This window comes from Aegilops tauschii, chromosome 6, assembly GCF_002575655.3.
Source record: "Aegilops tauschii subsp. strangulata cultivar AL8/78 chromosome 6, Aet v6.0, whole genome shotgun sequence".
NCBI classification, from domain to species: Eukaryota; Viridiplantae; Streptophyta; class Magnoliopsida; order Poales; family Poaceae; genus Aegilops; species Aegilops tauschii.
In genome coordinates, this window is record NC_053040.3 from 19575017 (window position 1) to 19594179 (window position 19163).

Genomic DNA, 19163 nt, shown 5'->3' on the forward strand with positions numbered 1-19163 from the left:
TGCCGAAGACAAATCAGCGCGCCGGACTCCTCGTCATTGAAGCCAGGTTCAGAGGCTACTGAGGGAGTCCTGTACTAAGGGGTCCTCGGGCGACCGGCCTGTTATTCGTTGGGCCGGACTGATGGGCTGTGAAGACATGAAGGCCGAAGATCGTACCCGTGTCGGGATAGGACTCTACTAGGCGTGGAAGGCAAGCTAGGCGGCTAATTATGAAGATTCCCTCTTATTTAACTGACTCCATGTAACCCTAGATCTCTCCGGTATCTATATAAACCAGAGAGCGTAGTCCGGAGGGAGGGATACTCATTACCATATTCACATAGGCTAGTCTTTTAGGGTTTAGCCATTACGATCTCGTGGTAGATCAACTCTTGTAACACTCATATTCATCAAGATCAATCAAGCAGGAAGTAGGGTATTACCTCCATAGAGAGGGCCCGAACCTGGGTAAACATCGATCCTAGAGGCACAGTTCGGGACCCCCAACCCGAGATCCGCCGGTTTTGACACCGACAGCGGCTACGGTAGCTCCACTTCTCCAGGTGCTGGCGCGTGGGGCCGCCCGGGCCAGATCCGCCAGGATCCGGCGCCGGCGGCTGGGGGCGGCATTGGCACGACTGTCTCTCCCTGTCGCAGGTAGGGGTCGCGTTGTGGTGGCGGTGGTTGTGGGGTGGACTGGGGCGGCGGCGGGCGGCGTTCGTGCTGCTAGCAAAGTTCCCTGGTGCCACGGGCTACGCTTGGCTTGGGCCACGGTCGGCTGTTTCCTCTTCCCTGCTCGGCGTGGTAATGATGCGGTGCATGCCCAGCGGCGTGGTAATGATGCGGTGCATGCCCAGCGGCGTGGTAATGATGTGGTGCATGCCCAGCGGCTCCGATGCTTGGAGCTCGCCGGGTGGGCAGTGGTCCGACGTGGCGGCTGCCCTTGGTGGGTCGGTTGCGGCGGCGGCTGGATTTCCGGCGTTGGCTGGTTTGCAGGCGGCCCGTTGCGACCTTCGAGCTATCTCCTCGTCATCTGGGCGCAACCTTCGTCTAAGGGTTGGCACTCCCCCAGCTGCGGTCCATCACTCGTCTCGCACCCGATAGCATGACTGACCTTGTCTCGCACCCGGCAGCAGGACCATGTTCGTCTCGTGCCCGGCAGCAGGACCGATCTCGTCTCGCGCCCGGTGCCGCGGGATGGGGCGATGGAGGCCAGTTTCGGCCGACCTATTGGGTCTTGGCACTGGGGGCACCCCAGGGGTGCGAAAGGCTGGTCCTTTGCGCTCGTGTCTTTGGTTGGGCTAGCGGCGGATCTCGGGCGAGGTGGTGTCAAGGTCTTGGATGCCGGGGCGGCGGCCTTGGTGGTGGGTCCGTGGTTCTCATGGGCATAGGCCGTGGCTTGGTGCTGCCCGGTTGCCATGGTAGTGTGGACGGCGTGGTAGCCGGGGTGTGGTGTTCAGCGGCGGTGAATGGTGGCCGGGGTGAAAGCTTGCTTTAATTATCTTTGGACGGACCGATGGCGGCGAAACTTGTTCCCTTCTTGAAGGCGTCATCGCGGCTCTCATTGCCCATTGTGTTGCTCCAGGGGAAACTCTGATCCTCCGATTAGGCAGTGGCGGCGCTCCGGTGTCGTCCCCTTCTTGAAGGCGCCGCCTAGGAGCCCCCGGTTCGCGTAGTGCTAGAGATGGTGTTGCTGTGCTCAACACCTATGTATCCTGCCTTGCGTGTGTGTGTCGGTTGTGGGGCGTGCGTTTGTATCGGGTGCTGTTGTTTGGTGCTTTATATATAAAGCGGGGCGAAAGCCTTTTCGGTAAAGACCCGGCCAATGACATTCAAATGAGAATCTGTGTACAAAATTACAGTCCCTCGACAATATAGATGCATGTGCAGGTAAACTCTAAAAGTATTGTCTAGGGCCCATCTAAATGTGCTCTAGTTATTGCACATGTAAGTGACTCTATCAAACTTGAAAGAAAAGGAAAAAAGATAAAAGAAAATTCTTGCACCAATCTTATCATAAAATCAATGACATAAGATTTAGATATGCAATACTTAGAGCATATCTAGATGTGCTTTAGCAAAACTGAATCTAGAACAACGATTCCCAGCTTTACTAAAAAATTTGGCAACACTTGTAATGACAATCAGTGTACAAAATTACAGTCCCTCGACAACGTAGATGTATGTGCAGGTAAATCTAGAACGGATAAATTTTGTACAACTCTGTTTCACTACAGAACTAGCATAATCTCGAACAGTAAATATGAGCTAAATCGACGTACATCCCATTAAGTTCAATCACAACATATCCACCACAGAAATCCATGTTTGCATTAAGAAGCATTAAGGTTTCAAAAGCGATCTGGTTCATTGTTTTTCCCAATAATAAATACTGGATCATTGTTTTTCCTCATAGTACAGATCATTGGTTTTCCCAATAATGCTCCGGAAGACCTGAAGCAAAGCGATCTGGCTTTCAGAAGGAACAGGGCTCCGCAAGACAAGGGGCAGAAGGGATGGATTTGGGACGTTGTATTGATCTTTGCGTGCAGCCAGGATCCAGTCTCTGTGGAAGTTTAAGAGGTACGAGAGTTCTTCGTCTCTAGCCGCAGACCGCCGCCATGCATGGTGATCGGGAACGTGGGTTTTGCACGTCTGGTCTGTGGAGGGCTGCCCTTGCAAATCTGCACGATTAACTAAAGGACGTACAGTGCCGGAGGCGGGCGGCTTAGTGCAAAAATTCCTACGACTAAGCCCACACACAGAATTTAAATCGGATGACTGGGAACGAGAGGATATAGGGGATTCATAAGATATACGAGGCCTATATCCAGAGCGTGATTTTTGGCCTCGGTTATCTTTGGAAGCAGAAAATAAGGAAACGGAACAACTAGAGGAGGCCGGGCCGTACTCGAGTCGTCCCGCTGGCTAAGATGAATACGAAACGAGCACGACCCGAGTCTAACCTAGGCATCGCCTCACCGTCCCAATAAATTCTCCCGGTTCCTCACCCTAGCCCGACACGCCAAGAAGCTCCTGTCTTTCGTTAGCTCTTCCGCTACCGCGTCCTTTTGCTAGGGTTTCGTTTCGCCTCCCAATCCTCCGAACGATGGCGACCGAGGAAGGCGAGAAGAAGATGATCACGCTCAAGAGCTCAGACGGTGAGGAATTTCAGGTCGAGGAGGCGGTCGCCATGGAGTCGCAGACCATCCGCCACATGATCGAGGACGACTGCGCCGACAACGGGATCCCGCTCCCCAACGTCGACTCCAAGATCCTCTCCAAGGTCATCGAGTACTGCAAGAAGCACGTCCAGGCCAGCCCCAAACTGGCCGACTCCACCGACGCCAGCTCCTCCATCTCTACTGCAGCCGCCGCCCCAGCCGAGGACCTCAAGAGCTTTGACGCCGAGTTCGTCAAGGTCGACCAGGCCACCCTCTTCGACCTCATCCTGGCTACAAACTACCTCAACATCAAGGGATTGCTCGACCTTACTTGCCAGACCGTTGCAGACATGATCAAGGGAAAGACTCCGGAGGAGATCCGCAAGACTTTTAACATCAAGAATGACTTCACACCCGAGGAGGAGGCGGAGATCCACAGGGAGAACCAGTGGGCTTTTGAGTAGAAAAGAGTACCACCTAGCTAGGCACTGTTGCGTTGAATTAATGAAGTACTCTTCCTTTTCGTTTAGACTTCGTATTATGCAAGAAGAAACCTATCATGGTCCGTGGTCATTACTTGTGAAACTGAATTGTTATTTGTAGAGTGGATGTTTGGCTTGGTAACATCATCCTTAGCTGATTTTTCCCGTGTGGTTTGAGATATTTTTGGCTATTTCCGATTTTCTATCTACAGATTTGCAAAATATCCGTCGACATGATTCTTCAGTTTGAATTTCGTGACCGTTGGACCGTTGTCATGAATCTCTTGTCCGTCGCATGGAGCGGCGTACGTTTTAGTTAAAAGAAAATTGGGTTACAGGTCTCCAGTTTTCACCCACCCTGGTCTTGACGCTGACCAGGTCCCCAAGATCCTGTGTCACTTCGTCGTTTTTGCCAGAGCCCAGCGAGAGGAGGCGGGGGTTCTTGGGCGGCCGAGAGACAGGTATGGCGACCCTCTACCCCCGACGTCCATGCAGCGGGAACATTGTCCATGGATGTTTTCTGTTACTCAAAGTGTACTTCATATATCCTTCTTTAAAGCAAACTAACATTCCTGCGATCTTTTCTTAGCTGAATAGTTCGTTGATTAAAAAAGAAGAATATGCAGATGGCTGATCGCAGATAGTATATTTTCTTCAGAGTTATCTGTGCTCCTTTGATGACTTAGGTTCCTGGCCTGTCTACGTGGTAAAATCATGCAGAATAAAAGTAGTGTGGCGCTTCATCAGGGAATTTGACTAGCTTCGCTGTTGCTCTAAGCTCAATGTAGAGCGCCAATTGACCTGAATATTAGCCTTATACTTTTGAAGATGTATTGCTTCATTTATTTATGAAAATAACATTTTTCTAAGGATTACTGCAATCAGCAGTTACAGTTTGTCTGACACATTAGCAAATGCTAATAGCAGTTTCCATTTGTATCACGTTGTTTGCGGTTAGATTCTACTACATCCGTCCCACATTATATAAGACATTTTTGCAAGCTAGTAGCTTGTAAAAACACTTTATATTATCGGACGGAGGGAGTATCTCACAAACATGTAACTATCTCTTGTATATAAACAGGGGCATGCGGATCTTTTGATAAGATCCACCGTGCAACATAGGTGATGTTGAAGATTTTTTTCACTATTTTTTGCAACATCGGTGTTGTTGCAAAAAAAAATTGCAACAAGAATAATGTTGCAGAAAATATTTGCAATTTTTTTCGTCTTCAATTTTTTTGCAACGTGGGTGTTCTTGCGGAAGGCACTTTGCAGCACACGTGACGTTGCAGAAAAAATGACAGAAAAGAAACAGAAAGGACACGCGTCATACAGAGGAGGCTGTGGATCGCTCGCGAAAATCTGCCGGCTGAAGGCAAGCTTTTCCCATATAAATAGTGCAGAAACAATGAGAATCATACCAGTTCAATCACTCAGTTTTACTGTTCACACGTTCACTTTGCTGAGGGCAACAACACATGAAAGAAAAGAAAAAGCTTTCCGGGAAACAATCCAATGGAAGAACTACGTTTGGTGGACAGCTGTACCACTAACTCAATACGATGGGAAGCAAAATATTTCCAAATTCTAACCAAGAGGGAAGGTAGTATTATGACCATCGTCGGTCGCACTACCAGAAAAACTTCGTTTGCCGACGGCCAAATCTATGCCGACGGCACCTGTCGGCATAAATGCGGCTACGCCGACGGCCAAGGGCAGGCCGTAGGCGTAGAAAAGCCGTCGGCATAAATACATATATGCCGACGGGGCCGTCGGCATATACGAGGCCGTCGGGACAACTCGAGGTACGCCTACGGGGCCCGTCGGCATAGGAGCGGCCGTCGGCATAGCCCTTGCCGTCAGCGCTGACCGTTTGACGACGTTGAGCCTACGCCGACGGGTGGTAACGGCGGCCGTCGGCATACCTGTGCCAGCCCTATGCCGACGGCTATGCCGTCGGCATAGACCTGGCCCATACCCCTCTGCCACGTCATCGATCCGTGTGCTATGCCACGTCATCGATCCGTGGGACTGCACCTCCGTGTGTGCACAAATATGCCGACGGCCTAGCCGTCGGCATAAATTTTTTTAGTTTTGTTTTAAATTTCGCTTTATACTACCTATGGCAAATATATGCCTACGATATAGCCGTCGGCATAGGCCCCTCTGCCACGTCATCGATCCGTGCGCCATGCCACGTCATTGATCCGTGGGACTGCACCTCCGTGTGTGCAAAGGTATGCCGACGGCCTCGCCGTCGGCATACTATTTTTTTTATTTTTACTTTATTTTCTCATTTTTACTTTATTTTAGTTTTTGTTTTTGCATAAGATAATTATGCCTTATCTAAAAAAACATACCCTGATTGTATATCGATTGCCCCCCGTTACGAACGTCGCTATCGCCGTGTCACGGAGGGGGGAAACGGTCGACACGGAGGGAATTCTAGTTGGTGGGGGGATTCGGGGTGTAGCTATGTCACCGAAACATCGCACGGGTCGCGATGCATATGTGAAAGTGTTCAGGCATGCGTAGACGCCCGTCTTGGGGCTCGGGTGGCATTGCTACCCCCCAGGGCCCCCGTCTCGCCTAACCCTGTAGCGTTTGACCACGGGATCTAGCCCTTTGACTTTGCACGGACGGGCTTTGAGCAGTGGACCTATCCACCCGGTTGTGTTAGGTCAGTCCATAGGAACACTTTGGAGCAACATCCGGGCCAGACCCACGGCAAGATCCCCTCCGTGTAGACCCGACGCGCCCGTTTCCCCCCTCCAGGTGCCAGCGGCGGCGCCGTTCGTGAGGGGGGGCACACCCCGGAGACGCGTGCCGCCTCTTGGGACATGCCACCACACCACCCCGCATGTATGAGGGCCCGGTGCGACGCTCGGGTCGCATTGCTACCCCCCAGGGCCCCCGTCCCGCCTAACCCTGTAGCGTTTGACCACGAGATCTAGCCCTTTGACTTTGCACGGACGGGCTTTGAGCAGTGAACCTATCCACCCGGTTGTGTTAGGTCAGTCCATAGGAAAACTTTGGAGCAACATCCGGGCCAGACCCACGGCAAGATCCCCTCCGTGTAGACACGACGCGCCCGTTTCCCCCCTCCAGGTGCCGGCGGCGGCGCCGTCCGTGAGGGGGGGCACACCCCGGAGACGCGTGCCGCCTCTTGGGACATGCCACCACACCACCCCGCATGTATGAGGGCCCGGTGCGACGCTCGGGTGGCATTGCTACCCCCCAGGGCCCCCGTCCCGCCTAACCCTGTAGCGTTTGACCACGGGATCTAGCCCTTTGACTTTGCACAGACGGGCTTTGAGCAGTGGACCTATCCACCCGGTTGTGTTAGGTCAGTCCATAGGAACACTTTGGAGCAACATCCGGGCCAGACCCACGGCAATATCCCCTCCGTGTAGACCCGACGCGCCCGTTTCCCCCCTCCAGGTGCCGGCGGCGGCGCCGTCCGTGAGGGGGGGCACACCCCGGAGACGCGTGCCGCCTCTTGGGACATGCCACCACACCACCCCGCATGTATGAGGGCCCGGTGCGACGCTCGGGTGGCATTGCTACCCCCCAGGGCCCCCGTCCCGCCTAACCCTGTAGCGTTTGACCACGGGATCTAGCCCTTTGACTTTGCACGGACGGGCTTTGAGCAGTGGACCTATCCACCCGGTTGTGTTAGGTCAGTCCATAGGAACACTTTGGAGCAACATCCGGGCCAGACCCACGGCAAGATCCCCTCCGTGTAGACCCGACGCGCCCGTTTCCCCCCTCCAGGTGCCGGCGGCGGCGCCGTCCGTGAGGGGGGGCACACCTCGGAGACGCGTGCCGCCTCTTGGGACATGCCACCACACCACCCCGCATGTATGAGGGCCCGGTGCGACGCTCGGGTGGCATTGCTACCCCAGGGCCCCCGTCCCGTCTAACCCTGTAGCGTTTGACCACGGGATCTAGCCCTTTGACTTTGCACGGACAGGCTTTGAGCAGTGGACCTATCCACCCGGTTGTGTTAGGTCAGCCCATAGGAACACTTAGGAGCAACATCCGGGCCAGACCCACGGCAAGATCCCCTCCGTGTAGACCCGACGCGCTCGTTTCCCCCTCCAGGGGCCGGCGACGGCGCTGTCCGTGAGGGGGCACACCCCGGAGACGCGTGCCGCCTCTTCGGACATGGCACCACACCACCCCGCATGTATGAGGGCCCGGTGCGACGCTCGGGTGGCATTGCTACCCCCCCAGGGCCCCCGTCCCGCCTAACCCTGTAGCGTTTGACCACGGGATCTAGCCCTTTGACTTTGCACGGACGGGCTTTGAGCAGTGGACCTATCCACCCGGTTGTGTTAGGTCAGTCCATAGGAACACTTTGGAGCAACATCCGGGCCAGACCCACGGCAAGATCCCCTCCGTGTAGACCCGACGCGCCCGTTTCCCCCCTCCAGGTGCCGGCGGCGGCGCCGTCCGTGAGGGGGGGCACACCTCGGAGACGCGTGCCGCCTCTTGGGACATGCCACCACACCACCCCGCATGTATGAGGGCCCGGTGCGACGCTCGGGTGGCATTGCTACCCCAGGGCCCCCGTCCCGTCTAACCCTGTAGCGTTTGACCACAGGATCTAGCCCTTTGACTTTGCACGGACGGGCGTTGAGCAGTGAACCTATCCACCCGGTTGTGTTAGGTCAGTCCATAGGAAAACGTTGGAGCAACATCCGGGCCAGACCCACGGCAAGATCCCCTCCGTGTAGACACGACGCGCCCGTTTCCCCCCTCCAGGTGCCGGCGGCGGCGTCGTCCGTGAGGGGGGGCACACCCCGGAGACGCGTGCCGCCTCTTGGGACATGCCACCACACCACCCCGCATGTATGAGGGCCCGGTGCGACGCTCGGGTGGCATTGCTACCCCCCAGGGCCCCCGTCCCGCCTAACCCTGTAGCGTTTGACCACGGGATCTAGCCCTTTGACTTTGCACAGACGGGCTTTGAGCAGTGGACCTATCCACCCGGTTGTGTTAGGTCAGTCCATAGGAACACTTTGGAGCAACATCCGGGCCAGACCCACGGCAATATCCCCTCCGTGTAGACCCGACGCGCCCGTTTCCCCCCTCCAGGTGCCGGCGGCGGCGCCGTCCGTGAGGGGGGGCACACCCCGGAGACGCGTGCCGCCTCTTGGGACATGCCACCACACCACCCCGCATGTATGAGGGCCCGGTGCGACGCTCGGGTGGCATTGCTACCCCCCAGGGCCCCCGTCCCGCCTAACCCTGTAGCGTTTGACCACGGGATCTAGCCCTTTGACTTTGCACGGACGGGCTTTGAGCAGTGGACCTATCCACCCGGTTGTGTTAGGTCAGTCCATAGGAACACTTTGGAGCAACATCCGGGCCAGACCCACGGCAAGATCCCCTCCGTGTAGACCCGACGCGCCCGTTTCCCCCCTCCAGGTGCCGGCGGCGGCGCCGTCCGTGAGGGGGGGCACACCTCGGAGACGCGTGCCGCCTCTTGGGACATGCCACCACACCACCCCGCATGTATGAGGGCCCGGTGCGACGCTCGGGTGGCATTGCTACCCCAGGGCCCCCGTCCCGTCTAACCCTGTAGCGTTTGACCACGGGATCTAGCCCTTTGACTTTGCACGGACAGGCTTTGAGCAGTGGACCTATCCACCCGGTTGTGTTAGGTCAGCCCATAGGAACACTTAGGAGCAACATCCGGGCCAGACCCACGGCAAGATCCCCTCCGTGTAGACCCGACGCGCTCGTTTCCCCCTCCAGGGGCCGGCGACGGCGCTGTCCGTGAGGGGGCACACCCCGGAGACGCGTGCCGCCTCTTCGGACATGGCACCACACCACCCCGCATGTATGAGGGCCCGGTGCGACGCTCGGGTGGCATTGCTACCCCCCAGGGCCCCCGTCCCGCCTAACCCTGTAGCGTTTGACCACGGGATCTAGCCCTTTGACTTTGCACGGACGGGCTTTGAGCAGTGGACCTATCCACCCGGTTGTGTTAGGTCAGTCCATAGGAACACTTTGGAGCAACATCCGGGCCAGACCCACGGCAAGATCCCCTCCGTGTAGACCCGACGCGCCCGTTTCCCCCCTCCAGGTGCCGGCGGCGGCGCCGTCCGTGAGGGGGGGGCACACCTCGGAGACGCGTGCCGCCTCTTGGGACATGCCACCACACCACCCCGCATGTATGAGGGCCCGGTGCGACGCTCGGGTGGCATTGCTACCCCAGGGCCCCCGTCCCGTCTAACCCCGTAGCGTTTGACCACGGGATCTAGCCCTTTGACTTTGCACGGACGGGCTTTGAGCAGTGGACCTATCCAGCCGGTTGTGTTAGGTAAGCCCATAGGAACACTTAGGAGCAACATCCGGGCCAGACCCACGGCAAGATCCCCTCCGTGTAGACCCGACGCGTCCGTTTCCCCCCTCCAGGTGCCGGGTACCGGGTCCCATACAGACGGTAAACTAAGAATCTAAAAATGTAATAATTGAATTGATAAAAAACTCCGGTATTCATCATTGAAAATGTACAATTGCTGTGAACCTTTTAGTGCTCGGGCACCGGGCCGGCTGCCCGGGCACGCCCGGTGCCCGAGCACTGAAAAGTTCACAGCAATTGTCCATTTTCTTCATATAAGTCTAATGAATACCGGAGCTTATAACGTATGGATTAGTGAACTATTTAAACAGGTCAAATTGCTTTTCCCTCGGCGAGGTGGGACTATTTTTTCAAAAAAGAAGTAGTTGCCATCTATGACGACGGCTTAGCCGTCGGCATAGGCCTCCCATCTATCCCGACGGCCGGGCCGTCGGCATATGTCCACGTTATCCACTCCCCCGGGCTGCTGACATGTGGGCCGAGCCTATGCCGACGGCCATGCCATCGGCATAGGGCCAACCTTATCCCCTCGCGCGGCCACCCTCCTCCTCCACTCATTTCTCTCCCTCTCACCGCACCCGACCCCGACCCCAACCGCCGCCGCCCACCTCCTCCGCCGCCCGCCCTGAGCACGCCACCGCCCGCGCCGCCCCGAGCACGCCGCCGCCCGCGCCTCCCCGCTCCGACCCGCGCCGCACCACCTCGAGCCCGCCGCCGCCCGCGCCTCCCGGCCCCGACCCCGAGCCACCCCTCCCCGACCCCGGGCCGGCCGCCCCGCCCCGACTCCGCGACGCCCCGCGCCGGCCGCCCCGCCCCGCCCCCCCTCCGGTCTCCCTGCCCCGACCCCGCGCCGCCCCGCCCCGACCCCCCTTCGGCCGGCCCGCCCCGACCCCCCTCTGGCCTCCCCGCCCCGACCCCACACCGGCCGCCCCGACCCCCCGCCGGCCTCCCCGCCCCGACTCCACGCCTCCCCCCCCAACTCCGGCCGGCCCTCTCGAAGGTGAAATTTTATGTATTTTTTAGTGTTTTTTGGTAATTTTGTAGCTAGTTAGATAGGTATTTAGATAGATATTTAGATAGTTAGATACATAGTTAGATAGATAGTTGTATACATTGTTAGATAGGTAGATAGTTAGATAGTTAGATAGATAGTGAGATAGGTAGTAACAAAATTTGGTTAGATGAGATGCTATATGTTGCATATGTTGCAAAAAAATTTGGTTCGATGAGATGAATCAATGAGGAGCAGATGATGTTGTTGCTATTTTTTTATACTCATAATGATCTTGATAAAATAATTGAAGACAAAATTTTGAAACTTACTAAGATGTGATGATCTTGCTAAAAAAATGATAGTCATGATGATCTTGTTAAAAGAATAGAAGACAAAAGTTTGACACTTGACTGAGATGTGATGATCTAAGTTGTTTTTTGGGTGGAATTTGCAGGCTTTGTGGTGTCACATTTCACTGGAGTGGCCGTTGTCCGACGCGTTGGTCCCTGAGCATCCCTCTGCTGTTCGACTACTTCCTCTACAGCGGAGGGTGAGCTACAAATCCATCACCTCCTTTTTCATGTGACTAGATTTCATTCTCAAGTCAACTGGCGTAACCAAGGCGTCTCCCGCCCGAAAGGGTTGCATCGATAAATATGCATTCAATTGCATATTTATCACCGCAGCTCTTTCGGATTGTCCAGCGTTTTCCACGGACAGCCCGAGGATGTGTAGATTGGGTATGTTCTCCATGTTCTACCCCGTTCCGAGACAGGATTTCGGCGGCGCCTCCCCATTGTTCTTTGGAGCACATTCTCTCGGCTATTTGCCGAGACGTGTATCTGGAGAATAGCGGGGAGGTGCTGCCGAAATTTTGTCTCGGAACGGGGTAGAATGGAGAACGTACTCAATCTACACATCCTCGGGTGGGATTAGGACCCATCTTTACCTATTAGAGATGTAGGTGGATTAAACGCGGTAGAAACTGAAAATTTGATGTGATTAATTTAAATGAATCCTTAATTATGTTGTGTGGCTTGCAAAAAAGCAGAGGATGGCAGATAATCAGTGGATGTACAGTGGTTTTATCCGTCGGAATCGAGTAACATCAGAGTGGATCGCGAAACCGATGTCTATTTGAAGGAGATATTCCGTCATCCAATGAGAATTATCCCACCATGCCCCTGTGCGAGATGTGCCAGACGTCACCGTAGAAATCAGACGGACATGAGTGAGCACCTTCGCACGCACGGATATATGCCAAACTTTGACATGCCACCGATAAACATAGCCGAGCAGGACCGTGGTAGAGAGGAGGTGATGCGACAACGCATCGATGGATATGAGGACGATGGGGTCAGGGACATGCTAGATGATGTCATTGTTGCAGAAACGGGAAATGCGACACCTTCAGAGAATGAACCGGAGGAGCCGGAGGCAACCGCAAAGGCCTTCTTGGAGGTCTTGGCCTCGTCGAAGAAACCTCTTTATGCGGGGGCGAAAATATCTCAGCTAGATGCCATCTCGCAACTGATTGCAGTCAAGGCTGAGTACGGCTGTAGCTAGAAATGCTTCGAAGCATTCTTGGGAGTATGGGCTAACAACCTCCCTGAGGGTCATGAACTGCCGAAAAGCATGTACGATACAAAGAAAATCATGAAGGCACTCTCTATGGATTATGAGAAAATAGATGTTTGCCCGAAGAATTGCCTTTTGTTTAGGCACGAGTATGCGGATGACAAGTACTGTAGGCAGTGTGGTTCGTCTCGGTACATTGAGGTGGTCGTTGAGGATGGTGAGAAAAAGCAGCTAACCATCCCCGTTAAGGTTCTTCGGTATCTTGATTTTATAAAAAGATTGCAGCGCCTTTTCATCACGAAGGAGTCTGCCAAAATGATGAAGTGGCACAAGGAAGGTATAAGGTACAATCCAAAAAAAATCGTACATCCATCGGAAGGGGAAGCATGGAAGTCGTTCGATGAAGAATACCCCGAGGAAGCAGCCGAGGCTGGGAATGTCAGAATAGCCATATCAGGTGATGGGTTGAATCCATATGGTATGTTGTCCAATCCATACAGCTGCTGGCCCGTGTTTGTAATTCCGCTCAATCTTCCTCCCGGTGCCCTAATGCAACGCAAGACCATGTTCTTGTCGCTCATCATTCCGGGGCCTGATTATCCAGGGAAGCAATTGGGTGTGTTTATGCAGCCGCTGGTGGATGCTTTGCACCATTCTTGGTACTTTCCGACGTTGACATACGACCGGGATCTGCAGAGAAATTTCTTGATGAAAGTTTGGTTGCACTATTGCATGCATGACTTTCCCGGCTATGCTCTATTCTGCGGATGGTGTACAAGTGGGAAGATGCCATGCCCAGTGTGCATGCAGGCTCTGCGAATGATTTGGCTGAGTAAGGGTGGCAAGTATGTAGCCTTTGACCTGCATCGACATTTCCTCCCTCCAGACCATCCAGACAGGGAAGACAAGAAGAACTTCACGAAAGGCCGGGTTGTTCATGAAGTAACCGAGATTCCAACATTTTCGGGGGCAGATGTTCTTGCTCAGCTAAAAGCTCTCCAGCTTAAAGTCAAAGGCAAAGGCAAAGCCAAAGCCAAAGGCTTCGAGGGATATGGTGAGACGCACGACTGGACTCACATTACCCCCTTCTCACAGCTTCCCTATTTCAAGGACCTCAAACTTCCTTACAATATCGATGTGATGCACACCGAAAAGAATGTGGCAGAGTCCCTTTTCCACACGATCCTCAATATTCCTGATAAGACGAAGGATAACGTTAAAGCTAGAGCCGATCAACAGAGAATTTGTGATAGACCACGTCTGAACATGAAGCCTCCCACAGGCGGTCGAAAAAACTGGTTCAAGCCAGATGCTGACTTTGTCCTTAAACCGCCAGAAAAAAGGAAGTACTTATCTGGCTGAAACACATTTTGAAGTTCACCGATGGTTATGCATCGAATATAAGTAAGGGAGTCAATCTTTCAACGGGCAAAGTGACCGGCCTGAAGAGTCATGACTACCATGTATGGATTGAGCGGATAATGCCGGTGATGGTTCGAGGCTATGTCCCCGAGCATGTCTGGCGAGTGCTTGCCGAGCTAAGCCATTTCTTCCGCACGCTCTGTGCTAAAGAAGTAAGTAAAGACGTGATTGAAAAATTGCATAAGAAGGCACCGGAGTTGATAGTCAAGCTAGAGAAGATCTTTCCGCTAGGCTTCTTTACACCGATGACACATCTCATTCTGCACCTCGCGAACGAGGTATTGTTGGGGGGGCCTGTGCAGAATCGCTGGCAGTACGGCCCTGAGAGACAGAACAAGCATCTCTGACAGAAATGTGGAAACAAAGCTAACGTTGAAGCTTCCATAGCTGAGGCAGTTATCCTAGAGGAGGTGTCAGACCTCACGACATCATACTATCCAGACCACGTTCCCCATCTGCATAACAAGGTGCCTCGATACAATATAGAAGAGCCGAATTATCAACCCAAGCTCTATCTATTCAATGCGCAAGGTGGGAGGGCTGGGGCCTCGAAGCCTTATAACATGCCACGACAAGAGTGGGAGGACCTCATGTTCTATATCTTGCACAACATCAGGGAAGTTGAGGAAGTGTGGATGAGGTAATACCACTACACCATTCCTTTATGTCTTCCACATCATCATGTTTTATGTTCACTTAGTCCCGGTTTAACACCGGTTTTCTTTTTTTAGTGATTTCGTTCAAGAGAATGGACGGGAATGAATCCTCCTACTGAGGCGGAGGCACTTACTCTTCTCCGTCATGGAAACCCTGGACGTAAAAATTTTGTTGCTTGGTTCATGGAGAAAGTAATTATCCACACTCCCCTATTAAATACCTAGTTCAACATTTATTAGTTAACTAATGCACGCAACAATTTCAATTATACTTGTAGGGAAAAGATCCGAACATATCTATGGATGATGAATTGAGATGGGTTTCCATGGGTTTTGACCCTGCCGTCATCGCTTCCATACAGAGGATCACCAGAACAGCCGGCCTGATCCCAAAACTATAAATACCGGAGTGTACACCCCCGGTCAAAATTCAGTAGACAACTACGGAAGAGTACAAAATATATACGAGATTAAATTCCACTAGGGGCGCGAGACCCTAAGTCTGCCTGTGTTCAAATGTCGATGCTTCGATCCGCGGGAGGGGGTAAAACATACGCCTTCCATTTGTTTGGTCGAAGTTAAACCATCAACCGTCTATGCCGGAGCCGATCTCTTCATTGCGGCTACCCAAGCTACACAAGTATATTATCTGCCTTACCCATGCCGGAAAGAGTACCTAAAGGGTTGGGAAGTTGTGTTCAAGGTGTCGCCACATGGTAAGCTACCGAACCCGAATGAAGACAATTACTACAACATTAACCCCATGACATATGAGGGAGTGTTCTATCAAGAGCAACCTGATGATGATGATGTGGTTAGAAACGATGACGCTAGACCATTGGGTGATGATGATGTGGATCCAAACGAAGACGAAGCACGGAATGATGGTGAGACCATTGTCAATGAAAATGACATACTTATGCTAGAAAAGTTAAACTTAGACGCTGACGACGAGGAAGAGCCTCCACCTCCGTCAGACAACGAAGATGATATGATTGATAGTGATGATGAGACGGACCGAGAAAGAGGTTACAACAGTGATGATTCATATGGTTTCTAGCAGATGTACGTGTCAAGCCTTTTTTTCTATAGTTTAGGAATATGCCTTTTATGCCTTTTTATTAATGTGTTTATTTTCATGCCTTTTCCTTCATTTCATTAATTTACTAATTGCTTATTCTCTTTTCAATGCAGGTTCGTGGAACATGGGCAAGGGGAAGGCCGACGGCGTGGGTTTCCTACGCAAGGTCGTTCGCCTGCCTAGTCGGAGTGGTCGAGCACGTAATCCTCCCCCCGGCTACTTGACGATGACTCCACACAGGGAGGTCGAGGGAGAGGTGCCCCTAGAGGAGGAGGGGGTGGGGGGGAGCCCCTAGAGGGCGAGGTGGGGGGAGAGCCACTACAGGGGGTCGCGGCCAGAAAGAGCGCACCCTCACCGACTTAGGGGTGTTGTCTTCGAGGCCATCCTCTAGTGAGGTACCCTCCTCTAGTGAGGAGGAGGAGGAGGACGAGGCAGGCGAGGAGGAGGAGGTTCGGGATGGGGCCGAGGAGGAGGTGGAGGAGGAGGAGGAGGAGGATGAGGAGGAGGTTGGGGAGGGGAAGGCAGGCGAGGAGGAGGGTGGTGGCGGGGATGATGGTGCTGGCGGGGAGGGGGTTGACAACAAGGGGTGGCTGCGTGGTAACGCAAAGCTACCAAAGCAGGTTCCTGCTACTGAGGAGCAGAAGTGGCTCATTGAGCCCACGGGGAAAGAGTAAGTGCCACTTTATAATAATTTCATTATTTTGCTTGTCACATGCTCATTCCGGTTGTTATTTATTTTGCTTGTCACATGCTAATAGTTCATTCTTTTGCAGCAACTGGATATATTCTAAAGGGGTTCGTATTCCCAACGGCCTCATCACCGTCCTGCTGAAGTTACACTGGCCGGGGTTGTACTGTCCGGATCCAGTCAGGCACCCGGACCATCGGGTCTTGGCCACGAGCTGGGAGCACTGAGAAGCGGCCCTCACGCGGAGCATGGGAGCCATGCCAAGGCCGTGATCACCACTTTCTGGGTGAGTTCTCTTCAGAAGCACAAGTCCATTCTAGTTTCATGAATGATTTAACTCATGGCTTCTTCCATTCTTGTTTCGTGCATGATTGTAGAAATTCTATCGAGTTCTCCCAGAGCACAGGGGCAGAGCGGACCAGATCGTGCTACGCCAATGCAAGAAGAAGGCCCGCCAGATGTAGTACGAGGTGCGCTATGTGGCCATCTCGACATACTACCACGACTATCTTGGTGTGAAGATGACCAAGGAAGAAGCGCGGAGGATGGGCATTACCTTGGAGAGGGACGAGTTCTTGGCGGTAAGTATAAAAGATTTTTCATTATGCTTTCATTATGCTTTCATTACCTTGTGGTACATTTCACCGTTTCGTGTTGACATGCCATTATGCTTTTATTATGTAGGTGTGTCCAAATTGGTGTTATGGAAAAGACGAGTCCTGGGCGGCATTGGTGGATCTTTGGTGTGATGAGGCTGGAGCCTTGGCGGCTATGAGAGTCAAAAACAAGGCTAACCGAGGGAAGGAGGGAGTACATGCTCAGGGAAACCGAAACCACTATCTCCACAAGGCAGTTAATGTATGACTAGCTAACCCCATTAAACATTCTTCTTCTTCTATTTACCATCACTTTCTTATGTATGACTAACCTCTGTTTGGTGGTCCAGGAGGAGAAACTGAAGCGGCCTCTCTCACACATGCAGGCGTGGGAGATCGCGCATACGCGGAAGGACCCCAAGCCTGGCGAGCCCAAGTACTACGGCAAGAAGACCGCGGGGAGGAAGAAGGCCTACTCCGAAGGGTATCTGGCGTTACATCTTGACACACCTGACCCCATTGCGGCGGATCTGGACGAAAGGGTGGTGGTGGGCATGGGGCCGAAGGAGCACGGTCGGGAGGCGTTCTCGATGTTGTGATCACTCCGTCTATCTCCTACACACAGCTCCGTCGGATCGACCCGACCCTGAGCCAGCGCACGAGCACGCGCATGAGCAATGCACCGTCACTGTCCCTCTTTCAGGAGCAGCAAACTGTAAGTATTTTCCCTTTTATCTTCATTGTTCCCTTTATTTTCCGCATTTAGTAGTTTTATGAGTCTCACCATGTCATACTGTAGGCCTACATGGAGTATACACGCCAGGAGACCATGGCGTGGCATGACCGCCTTCATGCATACCATCAGCAGAGGGATCGCGAGATGCAGCACGCTTTTCAGGAAATGGCGGCCGGCAGGTGTCCTCAATGGCCATCAGCAGAGGGTCCTCCAGCACAATCAGTGCTGCTGACCTTTGAGGAGTATGTGGCACAGAACGCTGGCGCCTCGCCGGTTAGTTCATCCCCAATCAATTCACCCAAAGCATGTCATGCCTTTCAACACAGTCTTATATCCCGTTAATATATCTTTTCAACATCCAGGGAACAGGTGCATCTACCGTTGGCGGTGGTCTTCGCAACACTCCCGAGACACGGAGCCCGACCACTCCGATCCACGGAGACGGAGGCGGAGGCGTTCTTGGCGGTAGCGCTGCCGCTAGCAGTGACGACCTGGGCTTCGGCGGTCTTGGCGGCGACGACCTCTGCGGTGCTCGACGTCCTGGCGCTTAAGCCTTTCTCGATGCTATGATACTTGCTTGTTCTCGATGCTATGATACTTGTATGCTTGTGATGATACTTATCTTATTGTTGTTTGTGAGATTCTTATATGCTTTGTGGACTTATATGTGTGATGCTTTGCGATGCTTCTTAGCGATGCCAATTTGTTGTGTGATGCTGTGTATATGCTCTTTGTTCTATATGCTATTTGTTATATATTCAAATGAATTGAGCTGAAAAGAAACAGAAAAAAGAAAAAAAAACTGGACAGAATCTATGCCGACGGCCTGGCCGTCGGCATAGGCCTGGCGTGAGCTCCCAGTGGACGACACGTGGAAACTATGCCGACGGCCTGGCCGTCGGCATAGGCCTGGCGTGAGCTCCCAGTGGACGACACGTGGAAACTATGCCGACGGCTGGGCCAGGAGCGCCCAGTATCTGACACGTGGCGTGTCTATGCCGACGGCCTAGCCGTCGGCATAATGTCAAACTAAGCCGACGGCTGGGCCGTCGGCATAGACACGCCCATGCTGAACGGCGTCTCGCCACGTGGCGAGAAGCCATTGGGCAGCACTTGACGGCGGCCGCCGTTAGGCGATGACGTTGCCGACGGCCAAGGCCGTCGGCATAGACGTACGGCCACCGTCGGCATAGGGTCTATGCCGACGGCTTTTCTATGCCGACGGTCATCCTGGCTACGCTGACGGATATGTTGCTGGCGGCCCTATGCCGACGGGGGCCGTCGGCATAGGCCTGACCCGACGGCTAGTCATGGCTATGCCGACGGCCCTGGCCGTCGGCATAGGGTGCGATTCCGGTAGTCATTCATCAAATAATGGTTCAGGATGAGCCACACTCATTCTACCTATGGG

The 19163-nt window shown here is 53.5% G+C and overlaps 1 protein-coding gene across 1 annotated transcript; it reads left to right on the forward strand.

Annotated features, from left to right (window-relative positions):
* The first annotated feature begins 3088 nt into the window (after positions 1-3088).
* On the forward strand, positions 3089-3607 carry LOC109738030 (SKP1-like protein 1). The gene has a single exon (XM_020297139.1). The coding sequence runs from the start codon at positions 3089-3091 to the stop codon at positions 3605-3607; it is 519 nt and encodes a 172-aa protein (XP_020152728.1).
* The last annotated feature ends 15556 nt before the right edge of the window (positions 3608-19163 follow it).

What these genes read in the sequence shown, in the direction of transcription:
- LOC109738030 (XM_020297139.1), top strand. Translation starts at nt 3,089, where the DNA reads ATGGCGACCGAGGAAGGCGAGAAGAAGATGATCACGCTCAAGAGCTCA.